This window comes from Silurus aristotelis, assembly GCF_946808225.1.
Source record: "Silurus aristotelis genome assembly, chromosome: 11".
Lineage (NCBI taxonomy): Eukaryota > Metazoa > Chordata > Actinopteri > Siluriformes > Siluridae > Silurus > Silurus aristotelis.
The window spans coordinates 16,216,370-16,237,932 of record NC_139584.1 but is presented as its reverse complement, the minus strand read 5'-3'; the positions used below and the strand labels follow the sequence as shown (position 1 = coordinate 16,237,932).

The 21,563-nt window shown below is 40.1% G+C and overlaps 1 protein-coding gene across 2 annotated transcripts in view; it reads left to right on the top strand.

Moving 5' to 3' along the window:
- The window catches only part of fbxl17 (F-box and leucine-rich repeat protein 17), a 241,997-nt gene that overhangs the window by 59,741 nt on the left and 160,693 nt on the right, over nt 1-21,563 (top strand). For both annotated transcript variants that reach the window (XM_083554499.1, XM_083554500.1), the window contains one exon: nt 9,931-10,038. In XM_083554499.1, the coding sequence (XP_083410625.1) occupies nt 9,931-10,038 (108 nt within the window). The remainder of the gene's footprint in view (nt 1-9,930; nt 10,039-21,563) is intronic.

Genomic DNA, 21,563 nt, shown 5'->3' with positions numbered 1-21,563 from the left:
TGCCCTTAGGTGCAAATAAGTGTGTGTAAAATTCGTACATGGTGCACTTTGATGTGCTCAATCCAGTCAAAAGTTTTATCACTTTCAAAAAGTGTGCAAGAAGAAAACAAATGCACTCCAGAGAGCTTCTGTTCCACTATTTGCCCAATGACTTTTTGTTGCAGTGAAGTGTTTCAGTAAAAGCTGGAAAACAGGAGCATTTACTTACACAGTGCTTTTGAATCTAAAGGTAAAACCATGATAATAGTTTAAATACTTAATACTTGTCAAATCAACAACGTAAAAAAAAACAACACTTTACCAATGTTATCGTCTGTGATGCTTTTGTTTCTGAAAAATTAGTCCTTTTTGCTTACGTGCCCCACCTGATGTAGCTCATTCAGGGCCTGATGACTGTCTCGTATCTGGAACCAGGATTAATGGTGTAGAGAAAGAGAACTGCAGGATTAGTTTAATTCTTGCTAATTTCCTGACCGATGATTTGTTGAATTAGCTCATTAAAAGCTTGGTATTTTGACATTTTTGGCTTGGCTGTAACTCTGAACCATATGCTGAAGATGAATGAGTGTTTAGGGAGGTTATTTTCCTGCTGGCTTCTGGGATAAAGACTCCTCTTTGTGGTCGGAGTGAGAATGACTGTAGAGTCATTTAGTATCTGTAATTCGATTCGCTTTAGGAATGACAACCGTCCAAGCGCATTCATACAACAGATCATGTCTCCAGGAATCCGAAAAGATTTTCAAACCTTCTTGAATATCAGACTTAATATTTAGAGAAAACGTAGCGTTATAAGAATATTCATGTGATTGCCTACTGTGATCAAAGCTTTGAACATATTCTCTTTCTGTCCTCTTATTTTGCGTTCGTATCATATTTTTCATCTGCGGAACACTTGAGCGGAGAGACGCTTGTGAGGCAAGTTTCAGTTTATCTTTCTGTCGGTTTTCGAGATACAAACTCGCCTCGGCGTCCGGAAATCAACACATTAACCAACTGCACTTTGTCACAGTGCACATAGAAATGCTAAACGCTTAAGATCTTCAAGAACTTTCTTCTACAAACGTAGTTCACTCGTCATTTTCCCCCTGCTGCGTTCTTTCAGTCACTGTAATCTTTTCACACGAGTAAGAGAACCAGCAATAAGTTTACCCTCGTTCAGTAATTGTTGATAAATCGTCTGTATAAACACCAGAAGATTACTCTTCTATAATAGAACATTATATAACAGTAGTATTAAACATATAACAACTTCTGTTTCTTAATAAACTGAAATTTTCTTTGGATATCAGTGGACCTGGAGGGAGCTAATAGATTACTGTGATTGCAGCAGCATGTAGAAAGTAGGACAGATAACGCCGACACGAAGATTCGCAGGTTTATCTTGTGATTGTTTCGAACGTTTGTGCTGCACTTTAAGGACTAGGCTTCAGTGCGTCATGGCTAGAACTCGTTTTAACTTTGTATTTTTTCCCTATTAAAAATTTTGACAAATGGCAACGTTTTATTACTAAAGAAAAATCTGTTCTCCGGTTTAAAGGTGATTTAAGGCAAAATCTTAGGACACATTTAAGGCCAGATCTCTACCACAAAGTCGTTCGAAGATTAAGTTTCTCTTGTTTTAAACAATGTTTATTATCCTTTAATCTACCGAAAGAAAGGGATTGAAATGCACCCCGTCGTCCTGTTTAAAGCTAATGTTTATTCAAGCTTCCGCACATCGACTCCGCACTGATAAATATTTTTGAGAATTATTACAAAAAGGCTATAATGCAATCAGGACATGTTCAAGGTCAGCCGGTCTTCCCGCTGCGCTGTAGAGGACCCCGGCATTACTCGCTGCTAAAAGTCGACTGCTGAGTTTGCTAATTAGCGCTGTGGTGTTAAGTGATAAATATTCCCTGTGGCATAATTATGGCTGGTTTCAGGTTTTGCGGTGTAGGGAGGAAAGGGGGAGTTTGGGATGAGGGGGGCTGAGGTTCGGAGCACGTTTTGTTTCCAAGCCCACTAATGAGACTCCTTACATTGTCGGAAATGCTATTCTAGAAACTTCTCTAAGGGGAATACACGTGCACACCTATACTTACACTAGACTTGTCTTCTAAGCCCCATTAACTTACACATCTACCGTACACCAACGGTTCATATTCATACACAAACGTGAACCTTCACAAACTGTTTGATAGGGTAAATTGGCAGGTTAAACCATTTCTTAAACCTTCACTGTACAATCCATGTTAAGTTTCTAATTGTATGTGCGTAAACGCCGTTACTCTTCAGAGTTCTGTACCTGGATACTGCTTTATAACCACATTCGGTATCAGGCAGGAGGAGACAGCTTCTATTTTAAGTCGGGTTTCACGTCATTTGAAGGAGGATTTTTTTTTACTTGCCATTGTGGCTCGCTCGTTGTGATCTAACCCTTCATCCAGATTTCTGTAAACTTGCAGTTTTGACAGTTCCTGTACCAAATGAAAGCCGAGCACTGCACGCATCACGTTTTAAAGAAGCTGCTAGATTGAAAAAACCTTTATAACTTATTATAACTTTTTTTTTTAAACGTTTTTTCCGAAATGTTTTTACACACTTTCTCTGAGTTGTCTTGCTTCTCTGCAAAGTAGTGTACAGTGATTAACAAAATGTCATTAATGTGTATATGTCGAAGTGGTAGCTCACAGGTTCAGATCCCAGCACAGCCGAGCTAATAATAAAACGTACATACCATTTTTCTAGGTATATTTTTTAATTATGTGAATTGTTTTTGTTTCCTGGTATGCAAATTGTCTGACTCTTTCAGTTGCATATTTAGGTGTCTGGTATAACATTCTAACTTGGGTAAATATATGTAAGTACAGGTAGTCGTCCGGAACTTACGACCATTCGACTTTACGACCACAATTGCTAGCCGCGGCGTACGACAGTGGGTACCAGCTTTCGGCATCATTTTACAGTACTGTACATATAGCTCACTCTACTTACGACTAAATCTTGTTACGACCGATCTGTCGGTTCCAATCGTGGTCGTAAGTCGACAAATACCTGTATTTCTGATAACGATACCCTGCTGTAGCGCTTGTTAACACCATGTTAATGATGTTTGTGTTACAGGTTAGAGAGGATTTACTGCACGGTGTGTGCTCGCTGTGTATTAAGCAAACACCTGCTACCCATTCATTTCAAACCCCCAAAAAAAAAAAAGTTTTTTGTGGTGTTCATTATAAGTTTCCCTGCGAGTCCGCATCAGTCTAATAAACGACGCTAGCTTTTCATGAGCTTGTTCCAGGCACAAACATTCCTCCCTCCCCTGCGTGGAGGCTTTTCACACATGGGTAAAGCACTCAATTAACCTGATTGATCACCCTCCAATTGACCCGTGGAGAACGAAGGCAATCCATCTCATTGATGAAGCTGCACAAATTAGCTGGGCTCCGAACCCCGGCGTGTTTGTTCAGTCAGCCCCCATGTATCCAGCACTATTTATTTTCTCATCCCAGAGTGCTTTTCTTCTCCTCAGGTGGGAAGAGCTGGAACGCAAGGAAGGAAGGAAGTAAAGACAGAAAAAGCGATGGAGTCTGTGAGAAAATGGGCAATCAGCAGTTTTGATGCCTTGTTGCAGTTTCTTTTCACATCCTTCAGGGAGGAAAATGGCCAACTTTACCATCTCATTAAAAACCACAATAAAGCTGCACAACAGGCCTTTTGTCTTTGCTGTGCAAGTGGGCGGTATTAAGCACCAACACTCGGTTTAACGTGGCCTCTCCCGATTCAGAAAACTTAAACGTAGCAGGGTTGAAGGATTTGTCGAGCTTTGGGGGTTTCAAAATGTAACCAATCACCACACACACACACACACACACACACACACAGAGCTCTATTAGTGTTAATAGTGACGTGTAGGGCAGGTAGTAACTTTAGACAGAATATGATTGGGCATTTAAGATGTCACAGCTCACTTTCCAGAGGTCGGCATGCACGGCAAGTGTTTTAGAAAGCAGGAAGGAGGTGAACTGCTTTAACCACAAACACCAAAGCAGATGTGGGATGGAAAATTAACACCGAGAAATGCTGTTGTGCCCTTTGTGCACTGTGCACAGCTTCAAGTTCACAACATGATGATGATGATATTATAGCACTATATTTAAAGCCAGACTGGTTCTACTGAGAAATAGACAGCAATGCAATAATATACGGAGAGCATAATACATATACATTCAAATACAAATCAGGTATAACCTAATGACATTGTAATATTATAATTATTATGACTGGTCAGTAAACAACACTAATGATCTTAGTGGGTGGGATTTATTACGTGAACATTTTGTCCTCAAAGATGTGTTAAAAGCAGGAAAAATGGGCAGATTTAAGGATTGAGAGAGTTTGACAAGGGCCAAATTGTGTTGTCTAGACGACTGGACCAACCTTTTCCAAAACTGCAGCTCTTGAGTGGGGTTCCTGGTTTGAGTGGTCAGTATCTATCAAAAGTGGTCCAATGAAGGAACAGTGGGGAAACTGGCGACAGGGTCATGGGCAACCAAGGCTCATTGATGCACGTGGGGAGCGAAGGCTGGCCAGTGTGTCCTGATCCAACAGACGATAAGATAGATAAGTGTTTGTGTGTGTGTGTGTGTGTGTGTGTGTGTGTGTGTTTATATACATACATACATACATACATACATACATACATACATACATACAGTATCACCCCTCACATTTTAACAACACATTTTAGTATATTTTCTCAAGTGGCAATGCTATAGAAATGAAACTTCAATATATTTTAGAATATCCAATGTGCAACTTGTACAGATTTACTGTCCTCTAAAAAAGCACCGTTGTTATGTAGCACTGCTTTAATCCTCCTGCGCATGGAATTCCCCGGAGCTGCACAGGTGGTTGCTGGGATCCTCATCTACTCCTTCATTATGACATCACAAAGCTGCTGAATGTTAACACATGGTGCTTCTCCACCTTCCGCTTGATGATGCCCCACAGGTGCTCAATAGGGTTCTGGTCTGGAGACATTCTTGGCCATTCCATCAGCTTTAACTTCAGCTTCCTCAACAAGGCAGTTGTCATCTTGGCGGTGTGTTTGGGGTCGTTATTATGTTGGAAAACTGCCATTCGGCTCAGTATCTGAAGGAAGGAAATATTCTGTTTTAGAATGTCAGAGTACATGTTGGAATCAATGTTTCCCCTTAATAAACCACAGCTCCCCAGTACCAGCAGCACTCATGCAGCCCCAGAGCATGATGCTACCACCACCATACTTGACGGTAGACAACACACAATTTTCTTGGTACTCTTCAACAGGGTGTTGTCACACATGCCAAGTTTATCTTGGTCTCATCAGACCACAGGACTTGGTTCCAGTAATTCATGCTCTTGGACAGGTTGTCCTCAGCAAACTGTTAGCAGACTTTCTTGTGAGCCAGCCTTAGAAGAGGCTTCTTTCTGGGATGACGGCCATGCAAAAAACGACTTCTTGCAATGTGCTGCATATGATCTGAGCACTGACAGGCAGACCTTCCGGTCCTGCAACCTCTAAAGCACTTCTGCAGCACTTATGTGTCTGTTTTTTCAAGCAGCTTTTGCACCTTCTTTGATAGACCCTTGCGAGGCCTGTTCCAAGTGATACCCGTCTTGTAAAACCTCTGTATGATCCTGGCCACTGTACTGTAACTCAGTTTCAGTGTGTTACTGATCTTCTTATAGCTTGGGCCTCTTTGTGGAGAGCAACAATTCAAATTCTTAAACCCTCAAAGAGTTCAGTGTGATGAGGTGCCATGTTGAACATCCAGTGGTCAGTATGAGAGAATTGTACTCAAAGCACCAAATTTTAACTGCTCTAATACAAGATTTGTATTATGACACATTTGTATGGTCCTGTCAAGCAGACACAAACATGAACATGATGAATAGGTTGTGGCTTTGCATGGTTACATGACGTACAGCTGTTATCACTTAGGATGTACTCACTTTTGTTGCCATCTATTTTCACAATAAAGGCTGTATGTTGAGTTATTTTCAGAGGACAGTAAATATATACTGTTATTCAAGCTGCACATTGACTACACTAAAATATATCCAAGTTTAATTTCTTTAAAATTGCTTCTTGAGAAGATACTAAAATGGTTGTTGAAATATGAGATTGTGTGTGTGTGTGTGTGTGTGTGTGTGTGTGTGTGTGTGTGTGTGTGTGTGTGTGTGTGTGTGTGTGTGTGTGTGTGTGCGTGCGTGTGTATATATATATATATATTTGGAGGACTGTTTAATGTTTGTCACTAGTTTAAAAAAAAAAAAAAAGCAAATGAAAGAATCCTTTCCCTAAATATTTGAGTTTTAAGACCAAAATGATGCATTTCAGTGGCCCCACTGTAACTGGAATAAAAGATGCTGATCTGGGGGTGTGATCTGTTTGGTTCTGAGTGATTTTTGATTAAACGCCTCTCTTTCTTCATTTCTTTTTACGTTTTTTCTGTCTCTTTTCGAGGGGTTTTTGGACTTTGTGCGCGTACGTCCTGTCCTTATTCACGCAGTCTCTCTAAATCTGTCATCGCTCTGTCTTGGTTAATTGTGATTTTGGCTGGTGTATAGGCTGGGGCTGTGGTGCTTGTTAATTCTGTAGTAATGAGACAGAGATGCTGAATTCAAGCCAGATGTGCCTTTTTTTTCCCCCTTTTTTTTTTAAAAGCAGATGCGTTTAAAGAGAATATCGAAAGCATAACCATAAAACCACAGAGATGTAACATAGCTAAGAACCCTGACATGGCTGATCAATGATCCAGAATGTGATTTGTCATGTTTCGCCTAACTTTTTAGGCTCTAGTTGCAGGAAACCTACCGTTTGTGTGAAACATGAACTGTCATGCTTGGTTATTTATTAGGTAGAAATGCGTTATGAAGTCATTTTGTAGAAGAAAAAAAGAAAAAAAAGAAAAAAAATATCCTCAACGTCATTTCGTCTATATTCATATATAGGATACAAAAGATAGACTAGTTTATTATAGTATATGAATGCAATCCACAATTATATGGTAAACTATAAGGCAGAAGTGAAAATTTACACCCAAAGCACTAAAAGTGGATTCATTTTAACATGGTTAATGTTTAATGTTGTTTTACAAGACATTTAATTTCACACTTGCCAAACAGGAGATAAGGAGAGTCCTCTAAGCATCAGAACAGGTCAGGATCTTGAATTAAAAAATGTTGCTTAGTTTTCAGATTATTACACTCAAACTCCATCACTATTAATGTTTGTGAATGTGTACAGTTGTAGCTGTTAGAAAACACGCTGAAGTGAAGTCTTTATGAACATCGTACATACATTCAATACACAAAAAACAATATATTGACAACAATTATTGGGACACCTGACTTTTCCAGCATACGTGGTTCTTCCCCAGACTGTTAACCTGCTGTAAAGTAACCCTACTGAACAACTTCAGGAGATATTGGAACGCTGACTGCACCCCAGACCTCCTCACTTCTACATCAGAACCTTACCTTACTAACTGGATGAATCTCAACAAGCACACTCCAAAATCTAGAGGTTATTATTACAGCAAATGGAAACTTAATGTCAAATATGGTGTTTAAAAAGCACATATGGATCTTGTGGTCAGGTGTCCACAAACATTTGTCCTCATAGCGTATATACTATATATACAGTGGTCTCCCCGAAAATCCGTGAATTTTGGACGCACTTTTGCAGCCCCTATGGTACCTTATTGAATTTATCTAGACATTATGTCACTTTATAAATGTAACCGTGTGCAATATTTGACCAAAAACATAGTTTAAAATGTTATTCCTAACGTTCCTGAACATTCGGTCCCGCTGCGGATTCCTGCAAATTTTAAGATAATACGCAACTTGCTGTTAGTTAGGTTCCAAATTAGAACCCAAATCTTCTGAGCCGCGAGTTACGAACTGCGAATTATCGGGGGTTGACAAATAAATATATATTACTCCCACAACCTACCAATAAAATAAAAAAAAACATTGCTTATTCAATTATTGATTTTAATGTTTAGTATTTTAGTTCGATTCACATTTTAAATGCACATATTCATGTTAGGTATATATTTATTAAGTAAACCTTTATGCATGCATGATTAATTATGCGTATATCCAATCGCAAACATTTCGAACGCTTTATTAATGCAAACGTTTTCTTATTAAACATCCTGAGCTGTTTCTTTAGTTTAGGTAACCCCCCACACACACCTCTATTAATATGAATGCTCACACCTTTCCTAATGTGCATATTTGTGCATGTCTGCTTCCTGCCTCATTCGTTATCCATCTGCTGGGCAAATGTACACAAACTGGAGAAAAAGAAGCGATTTTATGCACTGTAATGTTTACTTGCCTTTTTTTGCCTTTCCGTTTGAAAATAGGCTGTTGATGCATGTTTTTTTTTTTTTTTTGTGTTGGAATATAAAAAAACCAAACATTTTTTTTTGTCTATTTTTGGTTTGTATATGTAACAAGGCAGCGCTTTTTTTATTTGCTGGTTGTTGTTAGAGCTGTGAGACTGAATTTGCTAACAGAACATAGGTAATCAGATGGCTGTTGAAATTCACGGCAATTATAAATCACAATGGGACCTTTATACTGCGAGATCCTTTATATTCATCTCGTATGTGCATACAAGTTATCTGGTTGCACGACATTGTTCTATGGCGCATATTGTGTCGACTTGACGAATCTAATTCCCGCGCTCTGTACGCATTTAGCCAATTACTGGCTCCAGAGTTCGGCACTCTATAAAAGCCTGTCTATGTTTATGCTTTGATTTTGAAATCAATTAGATCAGCGTTGAAGGGTTGATGAATTAAAAGCACTCTTCATTAGAACCATTAATCACACAGCGAATCTTGTGTTGCTGAACATGAAAGCACTAGGGTGTGTCTAGACAGTGCTGATGGAGGGGCCAGGGGTGTGAAAACACAGCAAGTCTTTCCTTTCTCCCCTTTCTCCATCGTTACGTCTGCTCTCGAGCTTTTTCCCCCTGCCTTTGTCTTCCCCCTCTTATTTTCTCCCGCCCTGTCCTATTCTTTCTCCTCCCATTAGTTTTGGATCTCCACCGCACAGCGTTGGCTCTGTGGCTCAGTGCAGATTGATTTCAGATTTATAGACAGTGACACCCATAGCAGGGAGAAGGAGGTGGGGGTGAGCTCCACATTGCCTCGCTGCTTTCAGCCCTGTCCATCACTCAGCGCTCGGAATTGACCCAGTGCCTTTTATTCTCTCTGCCCTATACAGTGTGTAACATCACAGCCTTTCTGTCTTTGCTCACTGTGCATCTGAGGTGTAAGATTACACCATGTCCTCGGCCGCACACATAAAAAAAAGGAACGTGTTGTATATGTCAGAGGGGAAACGTGCACTCTAGAATAGGAAAGTCCCCGAAGTTACGATGGCGATGTGTTACGATGACTTTGAAATATAAAATAAATACGTCAAAAGGCCTAGGCTAATCTGGAGTCTTATATAATGCTGTACTTTAATATGTTGTTAAATGAACAAATTACAGTACATAGTTTAGCAAAAACAGAGAAATTTACACTTGTGTTACGATTATTTGAGTGTTTGTGTATGTGTGTGTGTGTGTGTGTGTGTGTGTGTGTGTGTGTGTAAAATAAATAAATAAATAAATATATAATATGTATATATAATATCTATATGTGTATATATAGGTATATATAGGTATATATAGGTATATATATATATATATATATATATATATATATATATATATATATATATATATATATATATATATATATATATATATATATATATAATGTATGTATGTGTATGTGTGTGTGTATGTGGCAGTGGGCGAAGCATCATAACGCCTGTATTTCTAGACTTTCTATTATAGACCATGCTTAATGTCTCTTACCTTCTTCCTGTTTGCAGGTGACTGACAGATCATTGCAGGCGTTTGCAGAACACTGTCCAGAGCTGCAGTTTGTGGGCTTCATGGGCTGCTCGGTTACCTCACAGGGAGTCATACACCTAACCAGGGTAAGTGATGTCACACTAAGTCCCAAATATCCCAAACATCTTCACTAATCAACACTGCTGTTTGTCGAGTTTCAAAAAGCCTTGCTTGCATCACATGCAAGTCTGGTTTCTTGCAAACTTACAAACACTTCTGACATTTCAGAAGGAAAGAAAGTAGGGAGACATTTGCCAGCAATCGCACGAATTCCACCACACGCATCGCACATCAGAGTGGAGTCCTGCCTCACACCACAGAGAAAAAAACGCCTTCCTCACAGATCACTCAAACTCTGGTTGAAGTTTTCTCCTTTACTTTTAAATCTCATTAGAGTGTAATGAGGTGAATCGTAAAACATAGAAGCTGGGAGAACACCCTGCTGGTTGTGCATTACCATGCTAATGAGAGCCGATGCTGTGGTTGAAGATATCTCCCTCATGGTCGCATCAAACGCAGAGCTGTAATTGTCTAAATGGGATTGATAAGATAGATAAGAGAGAGTGTGTGTGTGTGTGTGTGTGTGTGTGTTTGCTTGTCCTCATTCTCTTTTCCCACAATGGAGTCCAGGATTAATAACAACCACTAGACAAGTTGTTGGAGGTCAGCTGACTAATAAAGTCACATTTATTAGTAGCAAAATGTCTTAATTGCTGTAGTTATTTATTTTATTGGACCTCGTCGTCGTAATGGAAATAATGTAGAGTTTATTGTGACAACGTGTTTATTCACAAATCTTTCGAATGGCTGTTCGTAATATAAAGTTGGGTACCGTAAAAGGAAATTAAACCCGAAAGCGGCGCAGACATTGCTTACCTCAGCCGCACTTTTATCGAAAGCTCAGCCTCGGGGGCTGGAAATAAACTGCCGCGTGTCTCGTTTTCACGGGAACTTCCTAAACATATCATTGCATTATATAATTCACCTGGTGGCAGCATTTATGTAGCATAACAATTATTGAAATGAGGTCGCACATTCACCTCGCATTGGCATTCTCATTTTCTCTCTTTCTCTCTCTCTCTCTACGGATTTTTATTTCCATTTCATTTAGTGCCAGAATTCTGAATGGGAAATTAGCTTACTCTCCACCAGAGGGACCTGCTTTATTCAGCATATCACAGTTCAAACCCCTCATTCCCCATTCCTTCAGCGTCGGCTGGTCCTTTTCCACTCTGCGTATCCTGTTTATGAACAACCTCAAAATAAAATGTGTATGAGAACGAGCCCGAGAGAGACGCAAAAGACGACTCTTAATGTGCCGAATATGCGATTTGGAAATTTGAGTTGAGAAAGGGGCAGTAGGTGTTCTTCAATTCTTTACAACCAAAAGCAACTTCATGTGCTTTAACAGGAATGCAGGGTTTTTTTTATGAAATCTCGGGCTTCAGTGTAAGCGGATTATTGTAGTTTATCGTCGAAAGTGAAATATTTGTGATATGTGCTTGTTAACGCTGCCCTGTTTATAACGCCCTGTTTGGAGAGCAAATCTTCCATTTCGCATGTTCCCGAATCTCGTACCTGTAAATACGCCTCCGTCTTTCTCCGGCAGTTAATGATCTATCTCCACAATCATTCAAATACGCCATCAGTCTCATCCATCATCATCATCCGCAGAAATAAGTCTCATTCAGGAACGGAATTTTTGATGACTCTCCGGGCCAAGGATCTACCTGCCTTCATAATCAGAACTGTCGCCTCGTGCTTTGAAAAGTCATCAAAAAAGAAGTCTATTGCTTTTTGATTCACTTTGCATATCTCTCGCCTTTAATTTGCATCGAGTCCTGCTTCCTAAGTGTGGCACCAATCTGATTTGAGTGAAGGAGATTAAATCCGAGCAGACAAGCCGTTATATAGAGCTCTGCTGTAGACACTGACCTGTTACTCAAAATACGCAGTGAGTAAAATCTTAAACTTTGTGCCGTTCTTTTACTTCAGCGCTCTTTTCATATGTCCACCGAGGAGCGCTGTTATTTTCCAGCATTGCCCTGATGTATGTCTGTTGTTTTTTTCTTTTACTTTTTGTTTTTCCCCCCCAAAAGGAGAACAGGGAATTCGATCCCTCGGCGCAACCCTGAGAAAATAAATCGCCGTCTTGTCCATTCCGAGTGTTGCGAAGTCTTTACGGCTGTATTAATGAACGTATTGATGTGCGTTTTCATCTTGGACTTTTTTGTAACGGATACGGAGCATGAAAGGTTTCTACGGATGTTGGTTTTGCTTCCTGAGCGTGTTCTTGCTCCTTTGCATCTCACAGAGGAGATTAAGTGGCACCTCAGAGAGGAGTTGGGGAGAGGTCATACATGGGTAATGGATGCTGGAGGAGGTGTGTGGACGGACAAAGCAGAGGCAGCTGGCAGAAAAAAATTGACGGAGACCATCTCCATTAAACTTCAGGAGGTTTCCGTTTTCTTTACCCAGTCTGAACTCTGGCCTTCAAGCCTACGCGCTTTTGCTTTTTTTTTGTTTTTTTGCTAGATGACTGCCAGGACTCATCTATTCTGTTGGATCACATGCATATAGGTGCTGTATTAAAAAAAGAAAAAAAAAAACAGAGGTTGGGGTTGGAGGAGCAGGAGACACTGCTTGAATTGACTTTCATAACTTGGAGCCCTGCAGCTTTGCATTGGCACACATATAGATTTAATATAGCATCTCCCCCTCCTTCACTCTACTGCACATACCTCCGTCATTTGGAAGTGATTATCACACGGTCTGTGAAAGCGTCTTGAGCAGGCAGCTTTAGCCAAAAACCCTTCACTTTGTTCTTTCGGGATGTTTTAGATGGCCCTTCATCTTAATGGCTCTGTCTTGACTTCACTTACCCATCAATCTCACACACTCCCACTGGAATTCTGATATTATACTCAGATGGGAACGAAACAAAAAAAAGGAGAGCAAAAACAAAAGCCCAAGGAGCATTTTCTGAAAGCATCACGACTGTGACAGTAATAACAGATTGTTTTTTCTGTTTTTTTCCATCTTTGCCAGCTCTGTTCTTAATTTGCGTCTGCTTTGCTTCTTGTAAAGTGATCAAACGAAACGAGGAGCTCTCTGGCGAGAATCTAAGCCGAACTCTGGATTTCTCAGGGACGGCTCTCAAGCGCTGGCTGTGCAGGCCTGATATTAAAAAGGCTAATCGACCCTGACAATTGAATTTCGGGGGTTTGGCTCATGATTTGAATATATTACGCCTCACCTTTACATTCATTTATTCGTCTCCCGTAACTGCTTTATCTAAGTGGATACAGCGCTTATCCTGGGAAGACCGGGTGTGAGGTGGGAGTACGTTCGGAACAGGAGGCCTGTATCATGCACATTCATACATAATCACATCTATAGTCCATATTGCATGATTTTTTGAGGAGATGGAAGAAATCACACCGACAGTAACCTGAGCTCACGGTCGAGCTGGGGACACTGAAGCTGTGAGCAATGTGAGGTGCCCAATTACTTTGTGAAATTCTAGTGAACTGGATGAACATCTCCACACATACAGCCTGGATGCCACACAGAGTTCTCGTCAATTCAGTGCAGTCCTGAAACATATCACTACTTGAAGGCATGCTGAAGAAGCTGGTGTGGTTGGTGGTGGTCTGTGGGTGTTTGGGAGACATCTTGGTAATTGGGCCTTGGTCCCTCCAAATCTTTCTATCTCCCTCTCTCTCTCTATGTCACTGGTTAGAAAAGACCACCCGTCTCTTATCTCATGTTCCTGACTGGAAAAGGCAAAAATAAACAGGCTGCCAGTGGCCTTTGAGCCACCCTTGCATGGAGCGATAACCCCCCAAAATACACAGGGGATGAAGAAACAAGTAGCGGTGGCACCACAGAGAAGGCTTGGAATTATTCTAATCATTTTATTCACAGCCAACGGCTAAAGGAAGAAAGGAATTCTGCAGCGCTTTAAAATTAGCAAGGAAAGGAAAAAAAAAATCTAGCTTTCTCGGCTGATTCTTCAAACCTTCGAAAACGAGACGGGGGGGCAGAGAGTTTAGAAAGGGCTGCAGCTAGGTTTCTCAAAAGGCTTTTATTATAAATGTCACCATACTTTAGTCCCATTTCAGCACTGCTGAGAACATGAGGTGATGAAGCTCGAGTGAAAATCAGACACACAGGCCTAAGAGACGCAGCGTTTTAATTTTAAACACAGCTGTAAAAAAAAAAGATTGTCTTCTAATATATTCTATTATATATTTTATATATATATTTTATATATATATATATATATATATATAAAATTATCTAAACTGGATCAACAGGGTAAATGAGATTTCAAGATACTATTGCAGAAAACAGCTATAGCACATCATTCAATTACTGTTGAAGTCTCATGTTTTTGAACTGCCTTTCTATAAACTCGGGGAGTGTAATATACTTCTAAAAATGGCTAAGACGGGAGCATCCACAAAGGTTTGAAGTGCTGCCCTGATCCCAGCTGATGTGTCTCATGAGGTCTCGGTGGATTTCTCCTCAATAAATCTCTCCTTATGGTTTTTGCGCTGTAGATGAGAAGCTGGTCATGTGACCTGGCCACAGCTCCACAGGAATCAGAGGCCAGATTCTCTTATCATACTGACCAGAGGGAGACCTGCAGACTTGTTCTCTACAATCCACAATACTGCTAATCTACTGGAATTTTTATATATATATATATATATATATATATATATATATATATATATATATATATATCTGAGGGCTGAAAATGTAGCTTGTTAAGTGAGAAGTCAGAGGAAAATAGCCATGTTGGTGTGAGCAAAACAGTCATGAGCCACGCAACTCTTTATTAGTGGTGAGCAGAACAGCATCTGGAAGGTAAAATCTTGAGTGGGATCTTGAGCGCTATACCTGCAGGCGCTCATATTGGGTGTGCTTCTGTTAGTCAAGAATGGGAAAATGAGGCTACATCTACACTATTCCAGATAAATTTGAGAATGGCATTGCGTCTTAAAACACTCTTTTTGTTTTCACTCGTTTCCCAAAAGTTGCTCATCCATCCGCAGTCATTTTCGAAAGCCTCCGTCCACACTGGGACGCGAAAACGTGCATTTTCAAATCGATCTACTTTGGAAAACATTTTTAAAAAGCCGCACTTTCATTAAAAACGTTGCCTCAGTGTGGACATGGCCTAAGACTCCAGTTATTGCAGGCTCATTGAAACAAGGCACTCATATTCTGGAAAAAAGATGCTTAGTCTTTTCTAGGTTAGGAATCCAGTTTCAAAATACCTGTACCCAGTGTTTTTTATTTAATGTAGCATTCATACTGGCTGAGCAGAAAATCCTATGAATGAGCTTGTGTACAGTGTTAGTTTTGGTTATAAACAGTATAAGCTTTATACAGTTGTGTTTAATAATGTAACCATTAATGGTTAATAATAATTAATAAATCATTATTTCATTTGTGCCTTAAGGGAATCTTTTTTTGTACAAAATGCACAACAGGATTTGTCATTATCGCACATTATTGCACATAATATCTCTCCGCAAATGTAAAGAGTGATTATGTGAGTTACCAGTTGGGTTTCTGCACCATTTTGTCTAAACTTTGGAGACTTTGAAATGTTAAAATCTCAGGAGATCAGCAGTATCTGAAATACTCAAACCAGCCTTTTATGAAAGCAAAAGCCACGGCACAGTTAAACACACACACGTGCTCTCACGTGTGATTTTATCTTATTTGACGTTATTAAGAAACTTGAACCCGACTTAAAAAGACAGTAGGGGAGCTCAGTAAAACTTTGCCGAGCATTACGGGCCGTTTAGAAGAGCGCGCAGACGCATGCTCCGAGCGTATTTTTGCGCTCGAGTCCTGCTGGGTACCATGTGTAACATGGACATGGTTTCTGGCTGGAAACACTACAAACACTGTATGCTCTGGTGTCAGTTAAAAATGTAATGAAAATTCTGTTCCTGAGGATGAGGGTGAAACAATCGTTGTGATCATATACAGTGGTAAGGCATGTTTATAATAATCTGGTGGCTGCAGCTTGTCACACAAACCCAGCATGCTTATTAGAAGCAGTGAGTCCAGTGTTGTGCGATTGTGGGCTTTTTGCACACAGCGATCCTTTGTTTGATCTTTCTCTTTTTTTTCTCCATGACAATTCGGTGTGGTGCCCTGGTATAAATATATACTTTATCATGCATGTAGGTCATTTTTAATGTGCGCCGAACATTCTGTAGATGTCCCATGATTTATTATAATGCAGGGTCAATGAGCAAAATAGTGAGCCTATAATTACATGCCTAGTATTTAACTATAATGAAATTAACGCGTGGTGAAAGGGGGATTATTGTTATTCAATTCATTTTTATTTGTAAAGCGCTTTTAACAATGAACATTGTCTCAAAGCAGTTTTACACAGATAATGTAGTACGAAAGAATGAGTAAAATTGTTCTTTATAAGTGTAAGTTTGTGGCTAATGAGCGACTGTGGTGAAGGAAACACTCTCTGAGACGGCATGAGGAAGAAACCTTGAGAGGAACCAGACTCAAAAGGAAACCCATCCTTATCTGGGTGGCACCGCTGAGGTGTGCAGTGATTATCAAATGCAAACTGTGGTCCTGAGTCATTATAGCAGACTGTTGAGATTAAATACAGTCCGAATCCATGCTCCTGTGTTACTCCATGAAATGAATCTTCAGGCTGTTGATGAGGAACCATCCCCAGCTGCACAAAGTGGCCTCCAATCGAAGAGAACACCATCCAGAGGCAGGCCGGGACGAAGCGGGCAGATCCAAGGAGGGGAAAGGGGCAGGAACACTGGTCACTGGTACCTCAGGAGCATGTTTAACTTGCCTAAGAGAGAGAGAGAGAGATAAAGATATGGAATTATTAAGTATCCCAAAGACAATGTGTAGTTTGGGATTCTGTTTATGGGATTACAATTATCATGAGCCCAAAACCTTTTTTTCAACGACTTAAAAAATAAAAAAGTGCAAATAAGGCTACGGGTGCTGCGGCAGCTTAGAGTCAGGAGTTTCTTCCATCGTTTATTACTCTCAAAATGTTGCTGTTGAACTGATGCTGAACTGTATGTTGATGATAAATAGAAACCACCAAGCGGCGATCAAAACAAGTTCAAAACAGAGCGCGCTCTACCCTGATTGGTGGCTTTCTGTGCATATGACCAGTTCTTAAAATGTAGTCGAGTAAAAAATATGATGTTTTACTTTAAAATGTAGTGAAGTTAAAGTAAAAATCTCCCCAAATGGAAATACTTATAACGAATTACATTCAGTTCTGTACTGTCCATTGAATAGGTGACATCTCCAAAGGAAAGCAGATAAATAGAACACTTTCAGAAATATCACCATCTTTACACAGCTGTGCATTTAATGGTATTTCTTTAGAATTCCTAAAGAGGGGGTGGGGATGGAGGGTTACTCCACCTGTTCCACTTCTGCTTTCCTGTTTGTGTGTCAGCACAAGTGTTTCAACCGACCATCCTCTTGTCCGTTTATCATGTAGAGTACCACAATATTGCGACCAACATTTGTCAAAATTCCAACACACTTTTTGCCTGGTTATTAGCTTTAAGTTTCGAAAGGTATTTACCTGGTGGAGGTCATCATCACCATTAGCTTAAGTTGGGAATATTGAGTCACTTCTGGAATATTCGCCGCACCAGACATTTTATGTGTTTGGCCCACTTTGCTCTTATAACACCATTATTTAACGTCTTTGCAGCAGCAAATAAATTCCGTCGAGTCCAAGCTGTGAACATTGGCCGCCTTTGACTAGCGATTTTTATCGTTTGTGCCACAGTTTTAATGCGAGGCAGAAATTTTCAAACTGTTGTTACGTTTCCTTTCTCGATGATGAAGCAGCAGCGTTTGTTTTTATTTCCTACATCATGCTTTCCATATAACATATAAGACACTCTAGGTGAGTGTAAGGAAAGAAAGCAGTGCTTTCTTTGGGAAAATAGAGCGTAAAAAAACACAAACCCGGTGCCTCTATACCAAAAATAACATTGATTCAAGTTTATTAATCCATTCTTCATACGCCATCTGCCCTATTTTGCTTGGATGCAGGTGTTTGACATGCCAGTTTTTATTTTTATATTATTGATTTTCATGTCGCTCTCTTAATCATGTGAATCAAGGTTGGATGAACAGTGGTGAACACATTCTACATCATGTGATTGTGTTAGTATTGATTTTGGAATGGGATCTCTTTTAACAAAAAAAAATAAAAAATTATTTGTTAAGAGACCGCCGGGAATTTTCGGCGCCTGCAGCTCTCAGTACCTAAAAACAGCGTCCAGGAAGTAGATTCTCTCTATTCCATCACTGTTTTAATGACTCACTGAAAAAACTAGACTTCTCTTCAGGCTTCTGTTTATTTATTTCTGCTTTCTGTCATGATGTATTATAAAAGTAAGAGTTAATAAATGCCCGTTGCGGCTTACCGCCAGACCCCGGGGTGATGATGAATTTGGCGAGATAGTGTCTTTGCACAGGGCAGACTCAAGAACAGCTGCATTTCACAAGTTTCCCTGTGTTTTTATTAACACATTGAATAATTACACACGCTGACAGCCAAGTCGGAGCAGCACGCTTCTTCCAAACGTTTTTCCCCTGCCAATATCATCTGCCAGAGATCCCCTTCTCTGGCACACCAGAGAAATTAACGATTCTTCAAAAACTCCTTCCCTAGAAGGTGATGAAGTGGAAGAAGCCCCCCCCCCCACACCCTCCTTATCAGCACTCTAAAATCACATCAATACTAATCTAGCAATAGGAGGCGGAAATAAAAGGCAAACGTGCCACTTATTGGAGGTGTTTTTTTTTTGTTTTTTAGTTTTTTTTTAAGCAGTTTGATTTGAATAAAGTTGATGGCCTTATTTGTCAGAACATTTTGTACATTGTGAGCTCCCTGGAGAGCAAATGTTGAACAGCTTGTTTGCAGCAGGAGTCTGGTTGTTTTGAGGAAGCCGACTTCATGGAAAGAGTTATAAATTTATATTCAGTAGGAATAAAGGTGCTGTCCATGGTGACTGGGACAGATGTGGAAAAACTGGCCTTTACGAGCTCGAGCTCATTTGGGAGTCCGTCAGTGTCTTGCTTATTGCAGCCTGCAAACAGATTCGATTGTTCTTTTACTGAGTTCCTTGTTTAGTGCCACTTGTTTCCCAGAAAATGCGAAGGAAGCAGGCAAAAATACGCCGAACGATCGTACTGCTTGTATGAAAGAGCAGGTAAAGCTCAACAGTGTGCCAATTTGAGTGTATGATGCTGCTACAGGTGATGTGTTGATAGAACACTGCCTTGCATTCTCAGAAAGAGAGAGACACACTCACAGGTCTTGTACTTGACACTCTTTTGTTTTGCCAACAAAGAAATCACATTTCTCCATGAATAATTTAGCCGTTTGATACACAGCCGGTCACCGGGGCACATGCCGACTATAGCTCAGATGTATGCGCATGCTGATGAGCTGTTATGCAAATGCGATACTCGCCGCTCTGTACGCGAACTATAAGATGCACCACGCTTGAGGGATTGAAGTAATTAATTTGGTCATGCTTTACATTCCAGTGTTTTTATTGCAGCGTGAGAACCGGTGATGTGCCCACATATAAGATACGTGGAGCTCCATTGCGGAAATATGCCTCGTTATGTAGAAATTACCCAACGAAAATTTCACAGTGGGTTATTTGTGGTGAAGTAAATAAAACACCATAAATAGTGTTGTCTTAAGGATCACAACTAATCTAAAGTCAATAGGGGGTAAAATATACAGGAAACGCTCATTTAAACTGAAATGTACACAACCTTTATGTAGGAATGAATTTTTTAAAAAGAGATAGGATATTGACTTTAGGCAGGTGCATATGGATGGTTTTATGTGTTAATGTTCCACTTGTGGTCAGTAGAAAAGGGAATATTTAGATTTGTGCTACAGATTTCAGGGCGTCACAGAGTCACGCTGTGCCTTAGCAGTGCACCTGGAATTTGCCGAAACCATTTTTTTTTCTGTTTAAATTTCTTTATTTTGTTTTAGAAATAGTAATAGTATCTCTCATTATGATTTATCTGTATTTGTATCCATAGGTGGTGGCACAATTAACTACAATGACTGATCTTTCTCTGCCTGGTAATGGTATAGCCCTAAAATGGGGTGAAATTTGAGTTTCACATTAGCCTGTTGGTTGTTTTAGCTGGATTTTGGTGTTGTGTATCGAGTGTGCAGCAGCGATATGGTATGTAATTACATAGACTTTATATTGTTTATATGCAATTGAACGTATCTACAGGTGCATCTCAATAAATTAGAATGTCGCAGAAACTTTTATTTATTTCAGTAATTCAACTTAAGTTCTGAAACTCGTATATTAAATAAATTAACTGCACACAGATTCAAGTAGTTTGAGTCTTTGGTTCTTTTAATTTTCAAATCAAATTTAACACAAACCAAATTAACAAATTGGAATTCTTCATAAGACCAATAAAAATTTTTTTTTTGTGAATTGTTGTCCTTCTGGAAAGTATGTTCATTTACAGTATATGTACTCAATACTTGGTAGGGGCTTCTTTTGCTTTAATTACTGCCTCAATTCGGCGTGGCACAGAGGTGATTAGTCTGTGGCACTTCTGAGGTGGTGTGGAAGGCCAGGTTTCTTTGACAGTGGCCTTCAGCTCATATGCATTTTTTGGTCTCTTGTTTCTCATTTTACTCTTGACAATACTCTCTATGGGTTCAGGTCTGGTGAGTTTGCTGACCAGCGAGGACACCAACACAATGGTCATTTAACCAACTTTTAGTGCTTTTGGCAGTGTGAGTTAGTGCAAATTCCTGCTGGAAAATGAAATCAGCATCTCCATAAAGCTGGTCAGCAGAGGAAAGCATGAAGTGCTCTAAAACTTCCTGGTAGATGGCTGTGCTGACCTTGGACCTGATACAACACAGTGGCCCAACACCAGCAGATGACATGACACCCGAAACCACCACTGACTGTGCAAACCTTACACTGGACCTCAAACAACTTGGAGTCTGTGCTTCTCCTCTCTTCTTCCAGACTCTGGGACCTTGATTTCCAAACGAAATACAAAACTTGCTCTCATCTGAAAAAAAGGACTTTGGACCACTGGGCAACAGTCCAGTTCTTCTTCTCTTTAGCCCAGGTAAGACGCCTCTGACGTTGTCTGTGGTTCAGGAGTGGTTTAACAAGAGGAACATAACAACTGTAGCCAAATTCCTTGATACGTCTGTGTGTGGTGGCTTTTGATGCCTTGACCCCAGCCTCAGTCCATTCCTTGTGAAGTTCACCCAAAACCTTTAATCTATTTTTTCTTGATGAGCCTCTCAAGGCTGCGGTTCTTTTGGTTGGTTGTGTATCTTTTTCTTCCACACTTTTTCCTTCCACTCAACTTTCTGTTAACATGCTTGGATACTGCACTCTGTACAACTGTCAGATCAGCAGTCTTCCCCATGATGGTGTAGCCTAGTGAACCAAACTGAGAGACCATCTTGAAGGCTCAGAAAAACTTTGCGGGTGTTTTGAGTTGATTAGCTGATTGGCATGTCACCATATTCAATTTG